A 26383-nucleotide genomic window follows, 5' to 3' on the forward strand; every position below is an offset into this window, starting at 1 on the left:
TGAAAAAATATTACAAAATATACACTTCAACATTTTAAGTAAAATTGAAAAAATCGCATGCGATTAAAAATATGAAAAAATAAAAAAAATGTCACAAATTCTACAAAATCTATATTAGCAACATTACATGCATATTTTCATGCGATTTTTATAAATTTGATTCTTTTATGCCAAGAGGGCATTCTGAATTGACAAAGTTTGTCAAAATCGGTCCAGCCATTCTTGAGATGTAAGCATTCTAGATAACATCCCCTTCCTTTGTATATACAAATTGTATATATTTCGCTACATATATCCGATATATTTACTACCTGCATCTACGAAACGGTAAGAATTGACCTGTTAGTCTATTCATGATTTCGCCGGGATTAAAAATATTCAGGGTTTAATGGAAAATTTGACTTTTGTTTAACACAAATGTTATGGTCTTTTTCACCCACTAAATATTACCCGAAGACAAAATTTGAAGACTTCTGCCCAGCCCTAAGCTCTAGACCCATGCTAACTTCCGCGTCAATTGGTCCATAATTGCGACCTGTAGAGCAACCGCAAAATCAGGAAATTTTTCAGTTTTTGGTCCATTTCAAGCCCTGAATATTATTTTGGACTTTATTTGGCTTTACCTTCACTTTATATGAGATATGTGATAATTTTTAGAAAATATCAAAATGTGCGTGAGGTACCAAATAAAGTCGACCGTAGTATTCCAATTTCATACTTCATCTTATACAGATAAAAAAATTTGGTATGGGCAAAATTACACGAAAATCTTACATTTATTTCCAATTTTATCAGAAGTCAAAAATGCCATATTCATCTCAGGTTTCTGTTTGAGAGAAATATTTAGATGTAGCAAGTTATGACAGATAGAAGTATTGAAAATTGTGAACCTTTGTGGGTGAAGTACCAGAAGGGGTTGGCATTTATATATCATTTTCACAGCAGATCTTGTGTTAGCAAATATGTTTGTATGTGTGGAGTTTGAAGAGTATTTGATGCTAATTTTTTCGTTAAATCCCCTATTCTTGGCCTCAATATTATTAAATACTTTTTATTTGCCAGGAAGTCCCTGAAAAATAGTTTTTAAAACGTCAACTATTGTTGACCAGAAAAGTTGCTTAAAAATAAGACCTTTTTTCGATATGACTTAAATAAATGCAAATAAATCTCTCCACCATTGTCGTAAATATATAACACACATTCTTCTTCATAGCTTTCAATAAATAAAAAATAATAATCACTTTTATAATCGGCCCCCATCGTGTTGGATTATTCATTGAAATAATTGGTCCTTTGATAGTTTTGAGTTGTTGTTACAATTGTTTTTAAACGCGAACATAATTACGGCAAACAATCACACATGTCTGGATGTTAACAAACGAATGAGCCAACAAATGGACGACAGCTCAGCAGCAATAATAATTGTCATAACTGTAATTGTTTTTTTTTTTTTTAGCGCACAGTATAATGCAATAGATAACAAAAATGGAAATGCAGAAGGGATAGATTCCATGCAAAGAAAAAAAAACAAAATAATAATAATAGTAATAATAATAATAATAACGATAATAATAATAAAAAGCAAGCAAATGCTATGGTCGAGCGTTGGAAACCCCTTTGGGTTTAAATCCATTTTGTCAGATTTTCTTTTCCCTGTCTTAACTCTCTCCTCATGCAAACGACTGCAAAGTCAGGAAAATTTTTTTTTTTGGTCGATTTGAACCCTTAAATGTACATCTTTCACAACTATAGGCTTCAATTTTGATCCCAACTCCACCCTTACGTGAGGATCGGACGATAATTGCAATAGCTAAGATAAATTTCTTTTACAAATGGATTGTACCTAATTTGCTGTATATCCGATGTCTTGGATATCAGCATCAATACAGGGTGAGATGAAAAAACTGCAACCAACTTCAGACTGATGTCATTTCTAAGCCACTCGTCCGACAGCTGCTAAAAGTATTCCAGAGACAGCTCATTATATTGTTTACAAGCGTACAAAAGCATTTTGATGAGAATTTTCCAAAAAAAAGTTATTCGTAATGGAATTCAAGCGTGATAGTGTAATTTCTTTATATTTGGCTGGAAAACCACAAGTGGCTATCGTTAGAGCTCTCCAGCATTTCAATGTGATTAAATCTTTTGTGCCTAGTACCATCTCTCTAACCGTTACATCGATAGCGTAGCCAGACGTCAAGGAAGTGGACGTAAGAAAAAAGCGACATCAGCAGAAATGGTTTGAAAAGAAAACAAGCTAATTGATCGAAACACCGCGTCCCCTTGGCCGAAAAATGGCTCGTGAGCTGAACATATCACAATAATTCATTCGGCAAATATTAAAAAATGAGCTCGGGGTAAAGCCATTGGAATTCCAAAAAGTGCAAGAACTTATACCGCAACAGAAAGAAAATAGTGTCAAAAGAGCGAAAGAGGTGCTTCGCTTGGCCGAAAGTGGTGAACTATTGAATTTGGTTTTCTCTGCCTCTGATGAGAAGACATTCATTGTCCAGCAGTTTGTAAACAAACTGAAAATGTGCACCTTCGGTTGACCACCAGAACTCAAGCGCCGGCCATGGTGATGGTGTGGGCCGCCATAACAGCCGATGGTCGCTCTCCGCTCGTATTAATCGACCGTGGCATCAGAATAAATGCCAAAAATTTCGCGAAAATATTTTGGAGGGTGTATTAAAGCCTTGGTCAGGCAAACCATGACAGGCAAACCATAACAATAAAAATAAGAAGTAAAGAAACTGTAAGTTGGGCCGCTCCGAACTTTTAATATCCTCCACCATTTGGAACGAATTTGGCAAATTTCCAAAATAATAAAAATCCGTTAAAACTATTATTATAAATTAAATCCGACATATTAGGGTCTATACGACTACGTAGACCTGCATAGGACACTTTTGTTACAAGCCATTACAATATTGAACAAAATAACGAATGTCGGGAGGTATCTCATATATGGGACTATACAAAGACGTGGACCTGAACAGTCAATTTTCTGTCATAGGCTGTAGTATGCATTATGAATTTCAAATACCAAATTTGAAACAATACAGTTGAATAATGTTGCTAAAATCATCAAAGTACCAAATATCGGGTGGTACCGTTATATGGGGACTATACAAAGACGTGGACCTACATGGCCCATTTTCAATCCCTATAGTCCTGCAGACATAATAAACATTTGATTAACATTTTATCAACCTACTTCATTTTGCTAAATCGACATAGAATTTTATGCTGATCAGGAAAATATATACTTTTTGGAGTCTAAAATGTATATTTCGAGGTATTATAAACGGAATGACAAACTTAATACACACTCCAGGGTATTATAATATTAGTAATAATATTCAGAGCGTACACAGGGTTTGAGCATGTTATCCGCACTTATAACTCTAAATATCCAAGTAGAGCTGTGTATTCTAGGAAAATTTTAAATTAACCCAAGATAAGTAGACAGAGCTACTTCCTCACTTTATTAGTAATAATTGTTAATATATAAATAAATAACTTTATATTCCCAAGGAAAATTCTTTAATGGAACAGCGTTGATATGTTTTTTTCGGAATACATGGAATTTTGTTGTTGCAAAATAGTCAGGCTTGATCCCTTTATTGTGTTTTTTTTATAAGAACAACGTTTGATTGTTAGTGGAGAAAGATGGAAATGTTTACTAGGGGGTGAGGCAGGGAATACCAAGGTCTCGGAAAGAGCCACCGATCATCAATTTTTACAAAAAAATTCCTTTCCATATTCTATTTCGATTATCCATTCATAATCCACGACGGCAAAATAGTAAATGTTTTATAAAACACCAAATTGCAAGTCTTTAATATTTTGAAGAATATGTTCTGCTGCAGTTTTCAAGCTTTCACATTAAATAGTTTTTAATAACAGCAACAACATGTTGAATATTAATTATTTATTAATATTATTATTAAAATGGGTCACACCACAAACTCTATTCGGTAGGACACTCTGCTGGCAACTTTGCATGTTGATAAGGCATGACACTCTCATTCGAGTAATAAATAGGAACTTAATTCTATTGCAAGATTGTTAAATAAAATGAAATGAAAACGTTTCCACACGCACACCAACACACACTATCTCAGTAAGCAATCAATATATACAGTACTTGACAGATAATTGGAATTTACAAAAATGAAAAATAAAGAATAATGACAATTATGGAACAATATACCTTTTTGTATCATAAAATACTAGGATTGCGGAGCTGAGTAATTTTACATAAACATTGAAATTAAAAAAAAAAAACAAGTAAGCAAAGGCTATAGTCGTGCGGGGCCGACTATGTTATACCCTACAACACTACAATATGTTAGAAACCCCCTTATTTCCTAATCCAAATTGGAAGATTTCGCTTTTTAAATTAGGATTTTGACTAGGGACATTTGCCCAATATTTCTGCACTCCGTCGGGCTGTTAGTTGTTGTAGTCCATTTTACAGCTAAATATAATCCAATGGTCATCCAAAATGTTAGAATTCTTCCCTGTCCTTAACTCTTTTCACAGGCGTGTCGATTGGCGTCAACGAAATTAGCATAAAAAATCCAGAAGATCGTCTTTTGTGTATTTCGGATATCACCTGTAAGTAATGCTGGTATTTTTTCACACAAAATTAGTGGTCCGTTGTATCCGCTGTCCTAAACTCTAAATTAATGCGAGATTTCGTGTCCTTTGGTTTCTATTTGAGATCTTTATAACGGCTGCAAAATCAAGAAAATTTTTAGTTGTTGGTCCATTTCAACCCCTAATATATTGGGGACATCTTTGAAAACAATAGGCTTAGCCCTTCTGAGCCCAACCCTACCCTTGTGAAAATTTTCGTGAAGATCGGACGATATTTGCAATACTTATATAATATCCCCAACCTGTGTCGTAAGGTGAAAAAATATTACAAAATATACACTTCAATATTATAAGCCAAATTGGAAAAATCGCATGCGATAAAAAATATGAAAATATAAAAAATGTCACAAAATACTACAAAATCTAAATAAGCATCATTATTGGCATATTTTTCTGCGATTTTTTTAGATTTTATACTTTTATGACAGGAGGGCATTCTGAATTGACAAAATTTGTCAAAATCGGTCCAGCCATTCATGAGATATATACATTCTAGCTAACGTCCCCTTCCTTTGTATATATACATTGTATATATTTCGCTATGTATAACCGATATATTTACTATCGGCATCTACGTAACGGTCAGGATTGACCTGTTCGTCTATTTGTAATTTCGCTGAGATTACACACATTCGCGGTTCAATGGAAAATTTTACTTTTATTTAACACAAATGTTATTGCCTATTTCACCCACTAAATATTACCCGATGACCATCAAAATTGGAAGACTTCTGTCCAGCCCTAAGCTCTAGCCCCATGCTAACTTCCGCTTCGATCGACCTGTAGAGCAACTGCAAGATCAGGAATTTTTTCAGTTTTTGGTCCATTTCAAACCCTAAATATTATGCAATCATCTCCAAAAGAAATAGGGTTCTATTCTGACCCTAGCCCCACCTCCATTCTGAAGATCGGACCATAATTGCGACCTGTAGAGTGATAACAAATTAACATGGACAGACGGACAGACGGACATACATAGCTAGATCGACTCAGCTCGTTGAGCTAGGAAGATCCATATATACTTTCCTATGTGGGAAACCAATATTTCGTGGTGTTACATAATTTTTGTCCCAATCAAACATATAATACCCCCAACACATAGTGTTGTAGGGTATAAAAACAAGTAAAAAAGCTGTAAGTTCGGCCGGGCCGAACTTTGAATACCCCCTACCATTTGGAACGAATTTTTCAATTCTTAAAAACAATAAAATCCGTTAAAAATTAGGGTCTATACGACTACCAATATTCAAATCCGAAACTTAAAAAATCGGTTATAATGTCGATAAAATCAAAATACCGAATTTCGGTAGGTACCGTTATATGGGAGCTATACGAAGACGATTTTCTGTCTTAGGCTGTAGTATCCATTAGGAACTTTAAATACCAAATAAAATCATCAAATCATCGAATATCGGGAGGTACCATTATAAGGTATATGCAGGTATGGGGGCTATACCAAAACGTGGAGCTACATGGCCCATTTTCAATACCAAAAAGCCTGCAGATATCGCTAAATCGACATAGAAATTTATGCTGATCAAGAATATATATATATTTTGTAGGGTCTAAAATATGTATTTCGAGGTGTTACAAACGGAATGACAAACTTATATTAATGTATAAAAATAAAATTTGAAATTTCAATGTTTTTTATACCCTACAGACCCGTAGTTACTTTTGATGATATGCATAGAATCATATTCTGAGTGGTTTTATGCATGTCAGTCCGCACTTATTGACCGATCCATATGAAATTTTGCACAAAGTATTTGTCCGATTTGCTTTTCATTGTGCACCAAACGTGTAAATACTAGTGTGGAATTTTGCATATACGACCAAATTATCCCTGGAAATATAAAATACCAACATTGATCGAAATCGGTTCAAATGTAGCTATAGTTCCCATATATATTGTTTATACTATTCGACATTTTTGCTCTCCATATCCGTAATATGCACGTCGTAACAAAGATTTTCAGGAAAATACATCAAATACATTTTAGAAATACCTCTGCCAGATTTTAGATCGGTTCAGATTTGGATATAGCTCTCATATATATCTTTACTCGATTTCAAGTTTATCGTGCACCGAATGGTTAATATAAGTCCGAATTGAATGGATTTTGACACATGCAGACGAATATAGCCTGGAACAAGTTAAAAAGGTGTAAATTCGGCCGGGCCGAACTTTGAATACCCTTCATTATTTGGAACGAATTTGGCAATTCTCAAAAATTATAAAATCCGTTAAAAATTTGGGTAAAATCTTAAAAAATACCGAATGTAGCTGTTATATTAGGATCTATACGACGTCATGGACCTGCATAGGTAACTTTTATCATAAGCCATTACAATCTGTCTTAGGCTGTAGAATTCATTAAGAACTTCAAATATCAAATTTGAAAAAATTCCGGTGAATAATGTCGCTAAAACCAACAAAATACCGAAAAAAGGGGGGTACCTTTATATGGGGGCTATACGAAGACGTGAACCTGTGCACACAATCTACTGTAACATTCTTTACGAACATCAAATACAAAATTTGAAAGAATTCAGATGAATATTGTTGAAATCATCAAAATACCGAATATCGGGAGGTACCGTTATATGGGGGCTATACCAAAACGTGGACCTACATGGTCCATTTTCAATACCAAAAGTGTATATTTCGAGGTGTTAGAAATAGAATGACAAACTTTATATACCCTCCATGCTATGGTGGAGGGTATAAAAAACTGTGTCAAACTTGGTGAAAATTGGTTAAGATATAGCCATATTGTATAGAGATTGGTTTAGTTTTGGATATAGCTCCCTTATCCAAATGCATTTGATTTCACGTTTATTGTGCCTATAAAGCGTGATATCAGTTCACATAGGATGGATTTTGATAAATATCGGTTCAGACACAAATGCCTTAGTAGAAATTCAGAGTAGGAATTCCTCCCCTATATTAGTTGCTTTCGGCTTCAAATTATAGCTGCTATGAAGCTATAATACCCGTTCTAAAACGATGGTATGTTTTAATTCTCATAAATTTTCTTGGATTGTCGACACAAATTTCTATAGAATTTTTTTAGGCGTGAAAATGTAGGATTGTACAATTTTCCATTTTCCGATTATGTGACACCGACTGTACTGTGTGACGTCATCAACACGTAAACGATATGAAAAGGAAAAGCAAGACCACACAAAATGAACGATATGGTATAAAACAGAACATGAATACCATGTCGAAAAATAAAACAATTTAATTCTACCGTAGACTCCCGCAACGTTATGCTACAGCAGAACTAAATCACGTGATTAAATTGCCATGCAAATCAATTCACAGTGGTTTTCCAAAGAAAACTTATTTCCAAAGAAAACTTATTTGAGTTAGGCATCGTCGGGTATCTATCCGTACGAGTGAAAGAGAATATCTTCCCAGATGATATTATGTCTATATTCCGGAATGGTCGAACGAGTTTCAATCTCTACTTAAACCAGCAGAAAAATTTAGTGTACTCTTTGGCCAAGACACATGTACTACCTAAAACTAGAGGGTAACTTTGTATAACCCGTGTACCAAAAGGTGGACCCATATTGATAATTTGTATACCCTTTATATAGTAAGTTCGTCATTTCGTTTGTAGCTCATCGAAATAATAATTTTATAAAGCATATATAATCCTGATCAGCGTAAAATTCTAAGGCGATTTAGCACTATCCGTCTGTTGTAATCACGGTAGAGTGAAAACGAATGAAAATATGAAGCTAAAATTATGCACAGATTTGTCCTTTGTCTGCAGGCAGGTCAAGTTCGGATATCGGTCCACGATATCGTATAGCCCCCATATAACGCTACCCTCCGATTTAATGGAATTGTCTTAAAATAAATACAAGTGGTTCCTTTTGAGTACTTTATACCCTAAAAGAGAACTATCTACATAGGTCCATAGGTTTTGGTATATTGTTTCAAATTTCGTGTTTGAAGTTCGGAACCGTTACTTCAGCCTACGACAAAAATTACTCATGTAGGACCATGTCGTATTTCCCCATATGCGGTATTTATCGAAGGATTTCTTTTTTTTTATACTCTCCACCATGGTATGGAGGGTATATTAAGTTTGTCATTCCGTTTGTAATACCTCGAAATACACATTTTAGACCCCACAAAGTACATGTATTCATAATCAGCATAAAATTCTATGTCGATTTAGCGATTTCCGTCCGTCTGCAGGTCCACGTCTTCGTAAATCCCCCAAATAACGGTATCTCCCAATATTCGGTAGTTTAATGATTTTAGGGACATTTTTCACCAGAATTCGTTTCAAATTTGGTATTTCAAGTTCGTAATGGGTACTATATCCTAAGACAGAACATTGTGTATGTAGGTCCACGTCTTCGTATAGCTCCCATATAACGGTACCTCTCGATATACGGTATTTTGATGATATTAGCGACATTATTCACAGGATTCGTTTCAAATTTCGTATTTGAAGTTCGTAATGGGTACTACAGCCAAAGACAGAAAATTGTCTATGTAGGTCCACGTCTTCGCATAGCCCCCATATAACGGTACCTCCCTATATTTGGTATTTTGATTTTATCGATATTATAACCGATCTTTTATGACAAATATTGCCTATGTAGGTTCACGTCGTCGTATAGACCCTAATATAACAGCTACATTCGGTATTTTTAAGATTTTAACAGAACTTTTAACGGATTTTATTGTTTCTGAGAATTGCCAAATTCGTTCCAAATGGTGGAGAGTATTCAAAGTTCGGCCCGACCGAACTTACAGCTTTTTTACTTGTACGTTTCTACATAATAAGAAATCAAAATGTCTAAATGTACCTAAATTAGCAATTTTTCAGAAATAAACAAGGTAATTTACTAAGAAAATTTTATATTATTTTTTATGGTACACACTAATTATACAAATCTTTCCATTTCGTATCTGACGTAAGTCTGAAATAAATGCACCAGATTTAGGCAATATCGTCTACTTCATTCAAGGAGAGGGCCGATATCTATCATCTTCACAACACATTTGTTGTGTTAGTAGAAATATTAGAGTGTGTGAAGGTTAGAGTCTATCGGATGCTTATTTCGAATTGTATGAACTTCGTGGCTATTTACAATTTTTACTCTTTGTGGGGGAGGTACCAGAAGAAGAGGACCGATACATTATATCTTTACACCTGATCTTATATTAATAGAAATATTGGGATGTGTCAAATTTCAAGGGAATCTTTCCTTTTTTTTCAGAATCAGGGGCATTTTCTAAATGCCCTGAAACGGATTTTATCCGGGTCTAAAGCCGTTATTTCGACTCGATAGAGTGTTACTATTTTCAACAAAAATATTCCTGATATTTTAGCTCTTTTTATAGCTCTAATATCATAAGCTACCGGATTGTATGAATTTTGTACCCAGTGTTATTGAAGGACTTTAAAAGGAGAGTCTGATGAGGGAGTCTATTGCAGATGAGATATAAGAAAAAATCTGTTATAAACCTGATGAAGAGGATGCTAATGACTACCTCTGAAGAGGGAGTCTATTATGTACGATATTTCCTATTTACGGTCTATTGGCTTTAAATCGTTTCTATTTTTAAATGAAAAGAAAAAAAGCTTTAAAAAATTTAAACGGCTTTGTGTTCTAAAATAGTGGAATTTTTAAATATTATTTCAAATGAGAGTTTACTAAAATTGAGCTCGAGGTCTTTGTTGTTGTTTTTTTTTTTAATAATATTTATTAATTATTTTCGATATTTCGTTCTCCGAAGGAAGACATCATCAAGAACATCTTCTTCTTCTTCTTCTTTCTTCTTCTTCTTCTTCTTCTTTCTTCTTCTTCTATCTTCTTTCTTTTTTTATATCTATAAAAGAGGAAAATGTTTGTACGTTTGTTTGTTTGTTTGTTTGTTTGTAATTTATGGACTCGAAAACTGCTGAATAGATTTTTCTGAAAATTTCCATATATACTGCAACATCGCCTGAAAGTAACATAGGCTATATACATTTTTGAATTTCCACTTGGAACTGGAGATATAGCATCAGAATCGGAGGTACCTCCCAAAAATTTAGATTTTATATGCACATATCTATTGATCGGTTAAAGATACAGTCTCCAAATTTGGAATGTGTAACGGAATTTGGAACAAAAATAAGTTTGGTAAATTATATTGTAATCGGTTCAGATTTGGATATAGCACCCATATATATTTTCGACCGATTTCGTTCATTTGATGCCTCAAACACAATATGAATGTTCGATTCCAATGAAATTTGGAATATGTGACGGGATTTGATCCGAAAATAAATTTGTCAAATTATATTGAAATCGGTTCAGATTTGGATATAGCTCCCATATATATTTTCGGCCGATTTCAAGCATTTGATGCACCAAACACGCTATGTATCCCCAATTTCAATGAAATTTGAAACGTGTGATAGATTTTATCTAAAAAAAATTATTTCCCAAATTATATTGAAATCGGTTCAGATTTGGATATAGCTCCCATATACATTTTCGGCCGATTTCATGTATTTGGTGGACCAAACAAGATATGTATGTCCAAATTTAATGAAATTTAAAATAAGTAACGGAATCGGGAGCAAAAATGAATTTTTCAAATTATATTGAAATCGGTTCAGATTTGGATATAGCTCCCATATATATTTTCGACCGATTTCATGTATTTGATGCACCAAACACGCTATGTATCTCTAATTTCAATGAAATTTGAAATGTGTAGCGGAAATTAAAACAAATATACATTTGTCAAATTATATTAAAATCGGTTCAGATTTGGATATAGCTCTCATATATATTTTCGACCGATTTCAAGCATTTGATGCACCAAACACGCTATGTATCCCCAATTTCAATGAAATTTGAAACGTGTGATAGATTTTATCTAAAAAAAATTATTTCCCAAATTATATTGAAATCGGTTCAGATTTGGATATAGCTCCCATATACATTTTCGGCCGATTTCATGTATTTGGTGGACCAAACAAGATATGTATGTCCAAATTTAATGAAATTTAAAATGAGTAACGGAATCGGGAGCAAAAATGAATTTTTCAAATTATATTGAAATCGGTTCAGATTTGGATATAGCTCCCATATATATTTTCGACCGATTTCATGTATTTGATGCACCAAACACGCTATGTATCTCTAATTTCAATGAAATTTGAAATGTGTAGCGGAAATTAAAACAAATATACATTTGTCAAATTATATTAAAATCGGTTCAGATTTGGATATAGCTCTCATATATATTTTCGACCGATTTCAAGCATTTGATGCACCAAACACGCTATGTATCCCCAATTTCAATGAAATTTGAAACGTGTGATAGATTTTATCTAAAAAAAATTATTTCCCAAATTATATTGAAATCGGTTCAGATTTGGATATAGCTCCCATATACATTTTCGGCCGATTTCATGTATTTGGTGGACCAAACAAGATATGTATGTCCAAATTTAATGAAATTTAAAATAAGTAACGGAATCGGGAGCAAAAATGAATTTTTCAAATTATATTGAAATCGGTTCAGATTTGGATATAGCTCCCATATATATTTTCGACCGATTTCATGTATTTGATGCACCAAACACGCTATGTATCTCTAATTTCAATGAAATTTGAAATGTGTAGAGGAAATTAAAACAAATATACATTTGTCAAATTATATTAAAATCGGTTCAGATTTGGATATAGCTCTCATATATATTTTCGACCGATTTATGCACCATACACGATATGTATGTTCGATTCCAAAGAAATTTGGAATATGTAACGGGATTTTGATTAGAAAATAAATTAGTCGAATTATATTAAAATCGGTTCAGATTTGGATATAGCTCCCATATATATTATCCGCCGATTTCACATATTTGATGCACAAAACACGATACGTATTTCCGATTCTAACGGAATTCGGCATGAGTGGCTAAATTTGGTACAAAAATAAATTTGACAAATTATATTCAAATACGCTCAGATGTGATTATAGCTCCATATATATACTCAGCCGATTTCACATATTTGATGCACCCAAAGCGAGAGAGACAAAATCTGGCACCAACAAAAATTGCCAAATTATATTGAAATCAGTTGAGGTTTGGATATAGCTAACATATATATTTCGGCCGATTTCATACATATTATGCACCAAACACGATATATATGACCGATTCCAATGAAATTCAGAATGTGTGGCGGAATTTTGTTATAATAATAAATGTGATAAATTAATTGGAAATTAGTTAAGATTTGGATATAGCTCCCATATATATATTCTCGGCCGATTTCACATATTTGACGCACCAATTTCAAAATTTCAGTTTGTTGTAAAAGTATTTTTTTTTTAAATTATATTTAAATCGGATCAGATTGGGATATGATTTTAATAAGAACCATTGACCCACAACGCCTTAGGCTAACACTAAAAAACAACACAACAATTTATTTGAAATACGCTTATTACGGCGAAGTATGTTGCTATCTCGAATTCACTACTTGCAATAGAAATACCACTCTACTTAAAAAAATTCCTGCACGCTTGGTATTTGCTATGAAATAAATAAATCCAAAGGACAAACCCTTCGTGTATGTATGTCATGTTACTGCTTTTCTAATGGTTTTGGTTATTTACGCATTAAATTAGTGCAATATTTTTTTAATTTTTAAATTTGTTTTTCTTTATCCAACATATATTCGTAAATAAAATTTTGAATGCATATAAAATCAAAAGGGGTAGCGAAGCGCACCGGGTTCAGCTAGTTATCTATATCTATAAAAGAGGAAAATGTTTGTATGTTTGTTTGTTTGTTTGTTTGTAATTTATGGACTCGAAAACCGCTGAATAGATTTTCCTGAAAATTTCCATATATACTGCAATATCGCCTGAAAGTAACATAGGCTATATACATTTTTGAATTTCCACTTGGAACTGGAGATATAGCATCAGAATCGGAGGTACCTCCCAAAAATTTTGATATTATATGCACATATCTATTGATTGGTTGAAGATACAGTCTCCAAATTTGGAATACGTAACGGAATTTGGAACAAAAATAAGTTTGCCAAATTATATTGTAATCGGTTCAGATTTGGATATAGCTCCCATATATATTTTCGACCGATTTCGTTCATTTGATGCCTCAAACACAATATGAACGCTCGATTCCAATGAAATTTGGAATGTGTGACGGGATTTAATCCGAAAATAAATTTGTCAAATTATATTGAAATCGGTTCAGATTTGGATATAGCTCCCATATATATTTTCGGCCGATTTCAAGCATTTGATGCACCAAACACGCTATGTATTCCCAATTTCAATGAAATTTGAAACGTGTGATAGATTTTATCTAAAAAATTGATTTCACAAATTATATTGAAATCGGTTAAGATTTGGATATAGCTCCCATATACATTTTCGGCCGATTTCATGTATTTGATGCACCAAACACGCTATGTATCTCTAATTTCAATGAAATTTGGAATGTGTAGCGGAAATTAAAACAAATATACATTTGTCAAATTATATTAAAATCGGTTCCGATTTGGACATAGCTCTCATATATATTTTCGACCGATTTCATGTATTTTATGCACCATCACGATATGTGTGTTCGATTCCAAAGAAATTTGGAATATGTAACTGGATTTTGTTGGAAAATAAATTAGTCAAATTATATTAAAATCGGTTAAGATTAGGATATAGCTCCCATATATATTTTCCGCCGATTTCACATATTTGATGCACAAAACACGATACGTATTTCCGATTCCAATGAAATTCGGCATGTGTGGCTAAATTTGGTACAAAAATAAATTTGACAAATTATATTTAAATACGCTCAGATTTGATTATAGCTCCCATATATATACTCAGCCGATATCACATATTTGATGCACCTAAAGCGAGAGAGACAAAATCTGGCTCCAGAAAAAATTGCCAAATTATATTGAAATCAGTTGAGGTTGGGGTATAGCTAACATATATATTTCGGCCGATTTCATACATGTTATGCACCAAACATGATATATATGACCGATACCAATGAAATTCAGAATGTGTGGCGGAATTTGGTTACAATAATAAATGTGACAAATTAATTGGAAATTAGTTAAGATTTGGATATAGCTCCCATATATATATTCTCGGCCGATTTCACATATTTGACGCACCAATTTCAATTAAATATTAAAGGTGTGGCGGAATTTGGTGTAAAAGTAATTTTTTTAAAATTATTTTTAAACCGGATCAGATTGGGATATGATTTTAATAAGAACCATTGACCCACAACGCCTTAGGCTAACACTAAAAACAACACAACAATTAATTTGAAATACGGTTATTACGGCGAAGTATGTTGCTATCTCGAATTCACTAATTGCAATAGAAATGCCACTCAACTTCAAAAGATTGCAGTTTACTGCACGCTTGGTATTTGCTATGAAATAAATAAATACGAAGGACAAACCCTTCGTGTATGTATGTATTGTTCTGCTTTTCTAATAGTTTTGGTTATTTACGCATTAAAGTATTGCAATATTTTTTTTTACTTTTTAAATTTGTTTTTTTTTTTTAACCAACATATATTTGTAAGTAAAATTTTGAATGCATATAAAATCAAAAGGGGTAGCGAAGCGCACCGGGTTCAGCTAGTTTAAACATATAACAAAAATATACAAAATCTCGCCAAGTGCCGACGACGACCTTGCCTTACTATTATCATCTGTTTGTGCCAAAAAGGTCGAATAAAATAACTAAAAATCAGATAATTTTTCCATTTGACATCATTTAACATTTATCATCTGTTTGTGCCAAAAAAGGTCGAATAAAATAACTAAAAATCAGATAATTTTTCCATTTAACATCTAACATTTTTAAAGCTGAAAGTCACATTCCAACGAAATCTCTATTTTATAAATGTGGCAAGTCTTACCTCTATATAAAGTCTGAATTCGAAGACATATCAATATCGAAAATATAGCAGTTACCATTGAATTTGCCATTATTTACTTCTTCAGAATACCTCTTAATAGGTCTTACCGAAAAATATAGTAGATTTTTGAATCACATTTTTTGAGGTTTTATAGGAAAATTTTCGCGAATTAATTTAGAAAAAAAATATTTGATTTTTAAGAATATTTTAAGTATCAAATGTGGAAATCATTGCTTAAAATGTTTTTAATGCGTCTCCAGAATATCTACAAAATTTTAATTTAATGTTTAGATATATTTTCCAAGTATACTTTTCCAAAAAAAAAAGCTGTAAGATCGGACGGGTCAAACATTGAATATCCTCCACAATTTGGTACAAATTTGGCAATTTTCAAAAAAATAAAATCCGTTAAAAATTCTGTAAAAATCTTAAAAATACCGAAAGTAGCCGTAGGCAACTTATGTCATAAAATATTACAATATTCAAATGCGAAAAATATTCAATACAATATTCAAATGCGAAAAATATTCAATACAATATTCAAATGAAAATGAAAAAAAAAAAATGTTTACAATGTAGCTAAAATCATCAAAATACCGAATATAGAGAGGTACCATGGGGGTTATAAAACGTGGACCTGCACAGACATTTTTCTGCCATGGCCTGTAGTATCCATTACGAACTTCACATGCGAAATTTGAAACAATTTCGGTAAATAATGTCGCTAAAATCATCAAAATACCGCATATCGGGGGTACCGTTATATGGGGGCTATACGAAGACGTGACCCTGAACGGACAATTTTCTGTCGTAGGCTGTAGTAGTCATTACAAACTTCAAATACCAAATTTGAAACAATTTCGGTAAATAATGTCGCTAAAATCATCAAAATACCGAATATCGAGAGGTACCGTTATATTGGCGCCATGCGAAGACGTGAGCCTACATGGCCCATTTTCTGTCTTATACTGTAGTATCCATTACGAACTTCAAATACCAAATTTGAAACAATTCCGGTAAAAAATTTCGCTAAGATCATCAAAATACCGAATATCGGGAGGTACCGTTATATGAGGGCTATACCAGAAGTCTTACAGACATAATACACATTTGAGTAAATTTTTATCAACTGACTTCATTTCGTTCGGAAGCTAGAGTGATTTCCACAGATGGACGGACATTGCTAAATCGACATACAGGGTTGCCCATATTCGACGGACCCATCTGGCAACGCCATAACTTTTGACAGAGATGTCACATCGCTTAATGACATACCGCGTTTGAAGCGTCAGTCCAAGCAGATTTTTACCATGAACCAATAGACGCCACGCGAGCGCTCTGAAATAGTTGAAATTTACATTCAACAGAAGAAGTCAATTGTGAAAACTCAACGTGCTTTTAAAACATTAAAAAATGTGAGAAGTGCGCCTTCTAAGAACACAATTAAGCGTTTATACGAAAAATTTTCGACTGGTAAGGCTCTTTCTAATCCGAAGAGGCCATATAAAAGTCGACCAAGGCGATCGGCCGAGAATATCGCTGCCGTACGAGCCAGTGTTGAGAGGTCCCCAAGAACATCCCAAAAACGCCGTTCTCAGCAGTTGGGCATGGCTCGGTCCACTTTACAACGGATTATTCGCATTGATTTGCATTTGTTCCCGTACAAAATTCAATTGACGCAAAGAATGTTGCCTGCGGACAAGCCTCGTTGATTGGAATGGGCCCAAAGGTCCCTCGAATATGGGCTACCCTGTAGAATTTTATGCTGATCAAGAATGTATATACTTTGTTGGGTCTAAAATGTATATTTCGAGGTGTTACAAACGGAATGACAGACTTAATATACCCTCCATACTATGGTGGAGGGTATAAAAACAGTTACCCAACATTTAAACCCACTGTGTAACCTTCCTAGTTATATTTAAATACCAATAACAATTTTTCTCTTTTGCAGATACAAAAACCACAACACAATTTCTGGATGGTTGGAGATAAGCGAATGGATAAAGACAACTACGAAAAACCGGAAATACATATTTGAGATTTTTCCGAACGGAAAATTTGCACAATGTAGTGAATGCTGTGTGTGGCACCAAACAATGGAATGAAATGCTCAATTTATATGAAACAAATAGGCCTAGAGGAGTAAAGAAAAACGAAGAACAGAAAAAAAAACACTACAACAAACACACGTACACATATACATACATAACAAAAGGAACTTGAAAAGCACATGCAATCTGGATAATTGTTAAAAAATAAAGAACAAAATTACAATAATGACGTCACTTGCAACGACAAAAGCAATTGCCAAAGAAGAAAGACAACAACAGCAAATACCAAACGCCACCATAACCTTTGAGACTTGATAAGCAATTTATAAACAAAACAAAAAAATCAACTACAACAACAAGTAAATTTTTTTCCAGTCAGAGTTGTTTTCTCCCCCCACCTACCATACCACCCACAAAGTCTAGAGGAAAGAGAGAGTGCCAAAACTTTTGTCCCCTTCACTTTTCAACAAAAATCAACGGGCTGGAGTAAAACTATTTCCCACAACAATTATCTGGAGCTGTTGATGCCATCCAACTTTTATGGCAGCTTAAGACTACGACAACAACAAACACAAAATATCCTACGACTTTGTTGCTGCCTCCTGGTGTTATTAAATCTGGGATCTCAGTCGCATCACCATCACAGCCAGCGTTGACGTTGTCTACATCCGTTGGGCTTATCCTGTTTACCGTTTGCGCCGACACAATTGTTTCATTTATTTTGCAATTCCTTCCTTCGCTCACTCGCTCTCTCCGACTCTCACTGCTGACGAAAGCCGTTCCCTTTGATGTGTCATCACCAACAAACGAAAGTTTTTCATCCTGCCACCAAGGAATTGTTGTGACTGAATGTAACGCCCCATTTTCACGTTCGTTACGCAGCTGTTGGCCTTTCTTTGCCAACCTTGTATCCGTCTGTCTGTCTGGCAGCAAGCTTAGCGTTGTTGCTGTTCTTGCTGCTGTCTATGACATTTTGCTGTGTCGGCGGCGTGTCCCTTCACCTTCCGTTTTGTAAATAAATAAATAGTGAAATTATACAAAATGTCGGAGCATTTACCATCAACGTCAACAGGTAAGTTTGATTGTTATTGTAGACATTTATAAACAAAAAAGAAAAAAAAAAGAATAGCTGGGTAAATATATGAGATTTTATAGATATTTGTGTAGTTGTGTGTGGGTGTGTATTTGAAGAAATTTGTGAATTTGATTTATTCTACTTTGATGAAAAAATAATAGAAAAATATTTGTTTTGGCTGGAGATATATTATTTTGGAGAATTTTAAATTTATGCATAGACATTTGTTATTGTGGTATAATATGTATTCTTAAAATTGAGAAATAAATTAATATCTTAAAATGCTATATGTTAAATGCAATAAGTTTTAATCAAAACAAGTAACAAAGCTGTAAGTTCGACAGGGAAGAACTTTGAATACCCTCTACCGTTTGCAACGAATTTGGCAATTCTCAACAACAATTAACAACAAATCTTAAAAAATACCGACTCTACCTGTCATATTAGAGTCTAAACGACGACATGGACCTGCAAAACATAAAAAAAATCGGTAACAATGTAGATAAAATCTTCAAAATACCGAATATCGGAAGGTACCGTTATACGGGGGCTATACGAAGACATAGACCTGCATAGACAATTTTCTGTCTTAGGCTGTACTATCTATTACGAACTTCAAATATGAAATTTGAAATAATTCCGGTGAAAAATGTCGCTAAAATCATTAAAATGCCGAATATCGGAAAGTACCGTTATATGGGGGCTATACCAAAACGTGGACCTGTATGGCCCATTTTCAATACCAGAAGTCCTGCAGACATAACATACATTTGAGTAAAATTTTATCAATATACTTTAATTCGTTCGGAAGCTACAGTGATTTCCACAAACGGACAGACGGACGTACATCGCTAAATCGACTTAGAATTTTCGGGTGATAAAGAATATATGTACTTTGTGGGGTCTAAAATGTGTATTTCGAGGTGTTACAAACGGAATGACAAACTTAATATACCCTCCATACTATGATGGAGGGGTGGTTTTTGGAAATTCGTAGTAAAGAGGAGTAAAAACTGCTAAAAAGTGGTTAAATTCTATTCTATTTTATGACTTGAGTTTTGAAATTTCGCATGTAGCTTAATATGGTACAAGGCATCAGATGAGCTTATGAGTACTAAAAAGTACTATAAGCCGGTTTTTGACACTACATTGTAATCACTTAGAGCTATAATTATGCCCTAGCACACCCTGATGCCTGTTTCGGCGGGGAAATTGTGAGGAGGTGAAAAAAGAAATAATAAAACACAAGTAGTGATTAGTTTTAATTATACTCTACAACACTATGTGTTGGGGGTATTATAAGTTTGATTGGGCCAAAAATTATGTAATATCTCGAAATATTGGTTTCCCACATAGGAAAGAATATATGGATCTTCCTAGCTCGCCGAGCTGAGTCGATCTAGCTATGTATGTCCGTTCGTCCGTCTGTCCATGTTAATTTGTAATCACTCTACAGGTCGCAATTATGGTCCGATCCTCACGAAATGTAGAATGGAGCCCTATTTCTATCGGAGATGATCGCATAGTATTTATGGGTTGAAATGGACCAAAAACTGAAAAATTTCATGATTTTACAGCTGCTCTACAGGTCGCAATTATAGACCAATCGAAGCGGAAGTTGGCTCGGTTCTAGAGCTTATGGCTGGGCAGAAGCCTTCCAATTTTGATGGTCATCGGGTAATATTTAGTGGGTGGTCTAGGACAGCGGGTAGAATGGACCACTACTTTTGTGTGAAAAAAAAAAAATAAAAACATTACTTGCAGGCGATATCCAAAATACACAAAAGGTGAACTTCTGGCATTTGTATGCTGATTTCGTTGACGTATATAGCCAATTATCGTAGACAAGCAAATCATATAGTTGAATCTATATTTGGAGATACAGAGGGGCCTCTTGCTTTTAGAGATGATCGCAAAATATTAAGGGGTTCAAATGAACCAAAAAGAGAAACATTTTTCTGATTACACAATTGAAGCCAATCGACACTGAGAGGAGAGCCAAGGACATGAAAGAATTCTAGCATTTTGGATGACCATTGGATTGTTTTTAGCTGTAACTAACAGCACAACGGAGTGCGTAAATATTGGGCAAATGTCCCTGGTTAAAATGCTTAGGGTAATATCTGGGCAGTGCTTCGTGACATAATTTTTTAAAGCTAAATCTTCTAAAATGGATTTGGACATAAGGGGGTCTCTAACATATTGTAGTGTTGTAGGGTATCACATGGTCGGCCCCGCACGGCTATAGCCTTTGCTTACTTGTTTTTTCATATTTTTTATCGCATGCGATTTTTTCAATTTGACTTATTATATTGAAGTTTACATTTTATAATATTTTTTCACCTTGCCAGGTTGGGGTTTTTATATGCAGATTGCAATAATCGTCCGATCCTCACAAAAAAATTCCACAAGGGTAGGGTAAGGCTCAGAAGGGATAGGCCTAATGGTTTTAAAGATGTCCGCAATATATTTGGGTTGAAATGGACCAACAACTAAAAATGTTCCTGATTTTGCAGCTGTTATAAAGGTCACAAATGGAAACTAAAGGACACGAGATCTCGCGTGAAGTTAGCGTTTAGGACAGCAAATAGAATGGACCACTACTTTTGTGTGAAAAAATATCAGCATTACTTACAGGCGATATCCGAAATACGCAAAAGCCGAACTTTCTGGCTTTTTTATGCTGATTTCGTTGACGAATATAGCCAAATACCGTGACAAGCATTTAGATGAGTCTAAATTTAGAGATGCAGAACCAAAAACAGAAAAAAATTTCCTAATCACACAATTGAAGCCAATCGACATGCCTGAGGATAGAGTTAAGGACAGGGAAGGATTCTAGCATTTTGGATAGAAAATGGACCACAACAACTAACAGCATGACGGAGTGCTTAAATATTGGGCAAATGTCCCTGGTCAGGTCAGTGCTCCGTGACAAAATTTCAAAAGCGAAATCTTCTAAAATCGATCTGGGTTTTAGGGGTTCTTCTAACATATTGTAGTGTTGTAGGGTATCACACGGTCGTCCCCGCACGACTATAGCCTTTGCTTACTTGTTTAAAATAAGGTTGGTTGTTTATTGTGTAATTTGGGGTGGCGTAGAGACCTTAGTGTTTACTTTTCAACTACAAAACGACAAGTGAACGCCGAGGTTCATGCAATCACAGAGGATCGCGGCAATCGCCGAGGATCTTTGTCGATTACTACTACTACATTTAGAATTGTTTCCAATGAGAGCAGATTCTCGTATGTATTAAAGTGAGCTAAACAACAACAACAACCACCGCCCAGTGGCACCTGCACTTTACGGTCTTCGCCGAGAGAAGTTGCCGATTAGATACCAGTGGTGTCAATCAGCATCCGTGATTGACCGGACTCGGGAAGTTGAAGGCCAACTTATACAATGTCTTTGTGCATTTGTTCGTTACATGAAGAAGGAAGCGTGATGGACCCATACTTTGGATTTAGGATGCATCTCTCTTTTGTATATCCCTCCAAAATATTTTCGCGATAATATTTGGCATTTATTCTGATGCCACGGCCGATTAATACGAGCAGAGAGCAACCATCGGCTGTTATGGCGGCCCATCACCATGGCCGGCGCTTGCGTTGAGGTGGCCAACCGAAGGTACACACTTTCAGCTGACCTCTTTGGCATGTAAAACGATTATTTTGTTTTTTATACCCTACAACACTATGTGTTGGGGGTATTATAAGTTTGATTGGGCCAAAAATTATGTAACACCTCGAAATATTGATTTCCCACATAGGAAAGTATATATGGATCTTCCTATCTCGCCGAGTTGAGTCGATCTAGCTATGTATGTCCATGTTAATTTGTAATCACTCTACAGGTCGCAATTATGGCCCGATCTTCACGAAATTTAGAATGGAGGTGGGGCTAGGGTCAGAATAGAACCCTATTTCTTTTGGAGATGATCGCATAATATTTAGGGGTCGAAATGGACCAAAAACTGAAAAAATGTCGGATTTTGCAGTAGCTATACAGGTCGCAATTATAGACCAATCGACGCGGAACATCGCATGTAGCTAGAGTTTAGGGCGGGGAAGAAGCCTACCAATTTGGGTGGTCATCGGATAATATTTAGCGGGTAAAATAGACCATATCTTTTGTGTTGAAAAAATTCAAAATTTTTCATTAAACCGCGAATATTTTAAATCCCGGCGAAATCACAAAGCCATGACAAGGTTACTTCTGATCTTTACATTGATGTTAACATCCAACAAAACGGATATATAGCAAAATATGTGCGATATATATGTTTATCAAAGAAGATATAATCAAAGAAGATATAAGATAAAGGTCAGTATAGAAACCTACTCTTTTTGGCGATGATCGCCATATATTTAGGGGTTGAAATGGACCAAAAAACTGCAAAATTGTCAGCAGGTCGTAATTATCGCCCGATCCTCACGCACATTTGAATGGGGGTTACCGGACATTACAAAAGCCAAGCAGTTTTGGATGGCCATCCAAAAATATTCAATGTGTGAAATAGTTTGCCAACTTTTGTAGACTAAATACGAAAATGTCCATTCCAGTAACTTTTTGGAGAATTCACAAATACAGGAAAGACGCACTTCCGACTATTTAGTTAAGGAATATAGTCAAATGTCTGTATCTCATATAGATGCGTTTCAGTCAAAACCGATAATAAATGTTAATATTTTTCCACTTCTGAGAGATTTTAGGTTTTTGGGAAATATTGGTTCCAGATCTAGGAAGACCATTTACGTGCAACATCTACCAATAAATTGGAAATGAGCAAATTATTTTAAGTTGCTATTATTCGAAAATTAGAGAACGAAACCTGATGGTTTTGTTTTATTATTTGTCACAATATCTTATGGAATTCTTTCGAGTATCTCGCCTATATAAACTATATCGTTTATTATAGTGTTGTAGGGTATTCAACGATCGGCCCCGCTCGACTGTAGCCTTTGCTTACTTGTTTTTTTTTTCAATGGTTTTACCCCGAGCTCATTTTTTCAATATTTGCCGAATGAAATATTGCGATATATTCAGCTCACGAGTCATTTTTCGGCCACTGCGACGCGGGTTTCGATCAAATCGCTCCTATACTTTTCGAGCCATTTCGAACCAATTAACCCGAAATCAGTTTAAGATATGAATGGGACCTAAATCTAAATCTCAGCCGATCTTGATATAATATGGTACAGGCATTTCCGAGCTCTATAAGATATCTGGTACCAAATATCATTGTTTTCGAATGCATATTACGAATTTAAGGGACTTAAACACCAAAACGAACGAAACATATACATGGGAGCTATAGCTATATCTCAACCGATTTTCTCCGAATTCGATGTACTTGCTTCTAGACTGAATTCGGTCGGATGTACCAATTCACCCGAAATCGGATAAAGATATATATGGAAACTATATCTAAATTTGAATCGATTCACACCAATTTTAAAAGGGTTTGTCCTTCGGCCAAGAATCATGGACACCAAAAATGCATGGACAGACGGGCGGACAGACGGAGTTGCATGCCTAAATCGACTCAGAAGGTGATTATATGAAGATCCTCATATTACAAACAAATGCAGAAATACATTATGCCCTTACCACTATGTGGTGTAGGGTATAAAAAGGAGTATTTTGCCTAGTACTATTTATTAGTGTGGGATACAGTAGTAAGATCCAGTACAATATTTACATCATAATCATCTTTGTCCAATAAAATCTTCTCTAAATCTTTGTGGTGGGTTAGATTCTCACCAATCGATGAAAGATGTTTAAAAAATGATTTTATTTCGAATGCATGTATATGCATCCCGATACTTGAATGTATGCATATAGATTTCAGTAAACATTTTTTCACGTTAGGTACTAAAGAAGCACACTATATTCAAATACCCAAAGTATGGAGTTTCGAGCGTTGTGAAACATAATAATATCCTGTCCATTATTTGAAACTTCATTCTCATTATTATATATCTGTTTAATCGAAGTTCTCCAGGATAGCATGTGTTAAATCTCCCACTCCGTTGTTAAAAATTTCCAAATCGTTACTCCATCCAAATATTCTATACTTCATGGGTTTCTTCATTTCTATGTGAGGATATGGTACAGAAATAATTGTCACCTGTTATGACTTATTAATATATATGTAATTATGTTTCTTCCTTTAATGGCAGAATTCAACTCCTTTGTGTAGCTGATTTGTAGCAAAAGATGCAAATTAAAAGAATTTCTAAGTATTTCACAGGTGTTGGTAATAACGTAGCAAAAGAATTATAAGTAATTGTTAGCACCAGGAACACTTTATAGGAAAATATTATTTTTTAGGATAGTAGGAAATGAGGAGACAAATTGATACGAACATAACGCACAACTTCATAGAAGACAGTGACATGTTACTGAATAGCCATTGAAACTGACATGCATTTACAGTGGAATGGTTAACTATTTTTGTGGGACAATTGACTGGACATTGATATTTCGTCTATGTTAACAACGAGTGAAAAAACAGTATTTTCGGTCGGGCCGAACTTTGAATACCCTTCATCTTTTGAAAAGAATTTGAAAATTTTTCAAAAAACAATAAATACATAAACAAAAAAAAAAAAAATCCGTTATTTTGGGGTCTATACGGAGACGTCATCCTGCTATTTTCTATCACCGGCTGTAGTACTCATTACGAAGTGCAAGTACGAAATTTTAACAATTCCGGTGAATAATATAGCTAAAATCATCAAAGTACCGAATATAGGGATGTACTGATATTTAGGGGCTATACGAAGACCTGTTTAGACAATTTTCTGTCACAGGTTGTTGTTCTCATTAGGAACTTCAAATACGTAATTTGAAACAATTCCAGTGAACAATGTCACCAAAAACATCAAAATACCGAATATGGAGAGGTACAGTTTTATGGGGCTATACGAAAATGTGTACTTATATAGCCCATTTTCAATACCAAAAGTCTTGCAGACAAAACACTCATTTTATAAACCTACTTCAATTCGATCGGAAGATAGAATGATTTCCACAGACGGACAGACGATCATCGTTTGGTTAGGTTAAAGGACGCGCGGTTGCATTTTTTTAGTAACCGCTCCGCTCGGAGACCTGCTGGTCCATTGTGTTCATCATAATAGGAAATTGGAAGAAAGAAGAATAGTAGAAACAAAACGAACTTTGAATACCCTTCACCATTTGGAACAAATTAGGACATTTTCAAAAAAAATAAAAATAAAATCCATTAAAAATTCTGTTGAAATCTCGGAAGGTGCCGATATATGGGGGGATAAACGATATTGTGAACCTATATAGACAAATCTATGCATAGGGATAAAGTACTCACAAATAACTCCTTGTATAGAATTTCAGACAATTCCGTTTAAAAATGTGGCTAAAATCATCAAAATACCGAATTTCGGGGGTACCGTTATATGGGGGATATACGATATCATGGACCTATATGGAGAACTCCCTGTCGGGGGGTTAAGTGTTCACAAAGAGCCCTTAGTGTAGAATTTCAGACAATTCCGTTGAAAAATGTGGCTAAAATTATCAAAATACCGAATATCGGTATTATATCATATAGGGGATATATCGAATATCATATAGGGGATATACG

At 34.6% G+C, this 26383-nt stretch overlaps 1 protein-coding gene across 1 annotated transcript in view; it reads left to right on the top strand.

The window, feature by feature from the left end:
- The window catches only part of LOC101898395 (multiple C2 and transmembrane domain-containing protein), a 157752-nt gene that overhangs the window by 37310 nt on the left and 94059 nt on the right, over positions 1–26383 (top strand). Inside the window, exon 2 of the mRNA XM_011297040.3 lies at positions 17581–18752. Coding sequence (XP_011295342.1) covers positions 18722–18752 — 31 coding nt within the window. The 5' untranslated portion in view covers positions 17581–18721. The remainder of the gene's footprint in view (positions 1–17580; positions 18753–26383) is intronic.

Source organism: Musca domestica, unplaced genomic scaffold (assembly GCF_030504385.1).
Source record: "Musca domestica strain aabys unplaced genomic scaffold, Musca_domestica.polishedcontigs.V.1.1 35, whole genome shotgun sequence".
In the NCBI taxonomy this organism is placed as follows: domain Eukaryota; kingdom Metazoa; phylum Arthropoda; class Insecta; order Diptera; family Muscidae; genus Musca; species Musca domestica.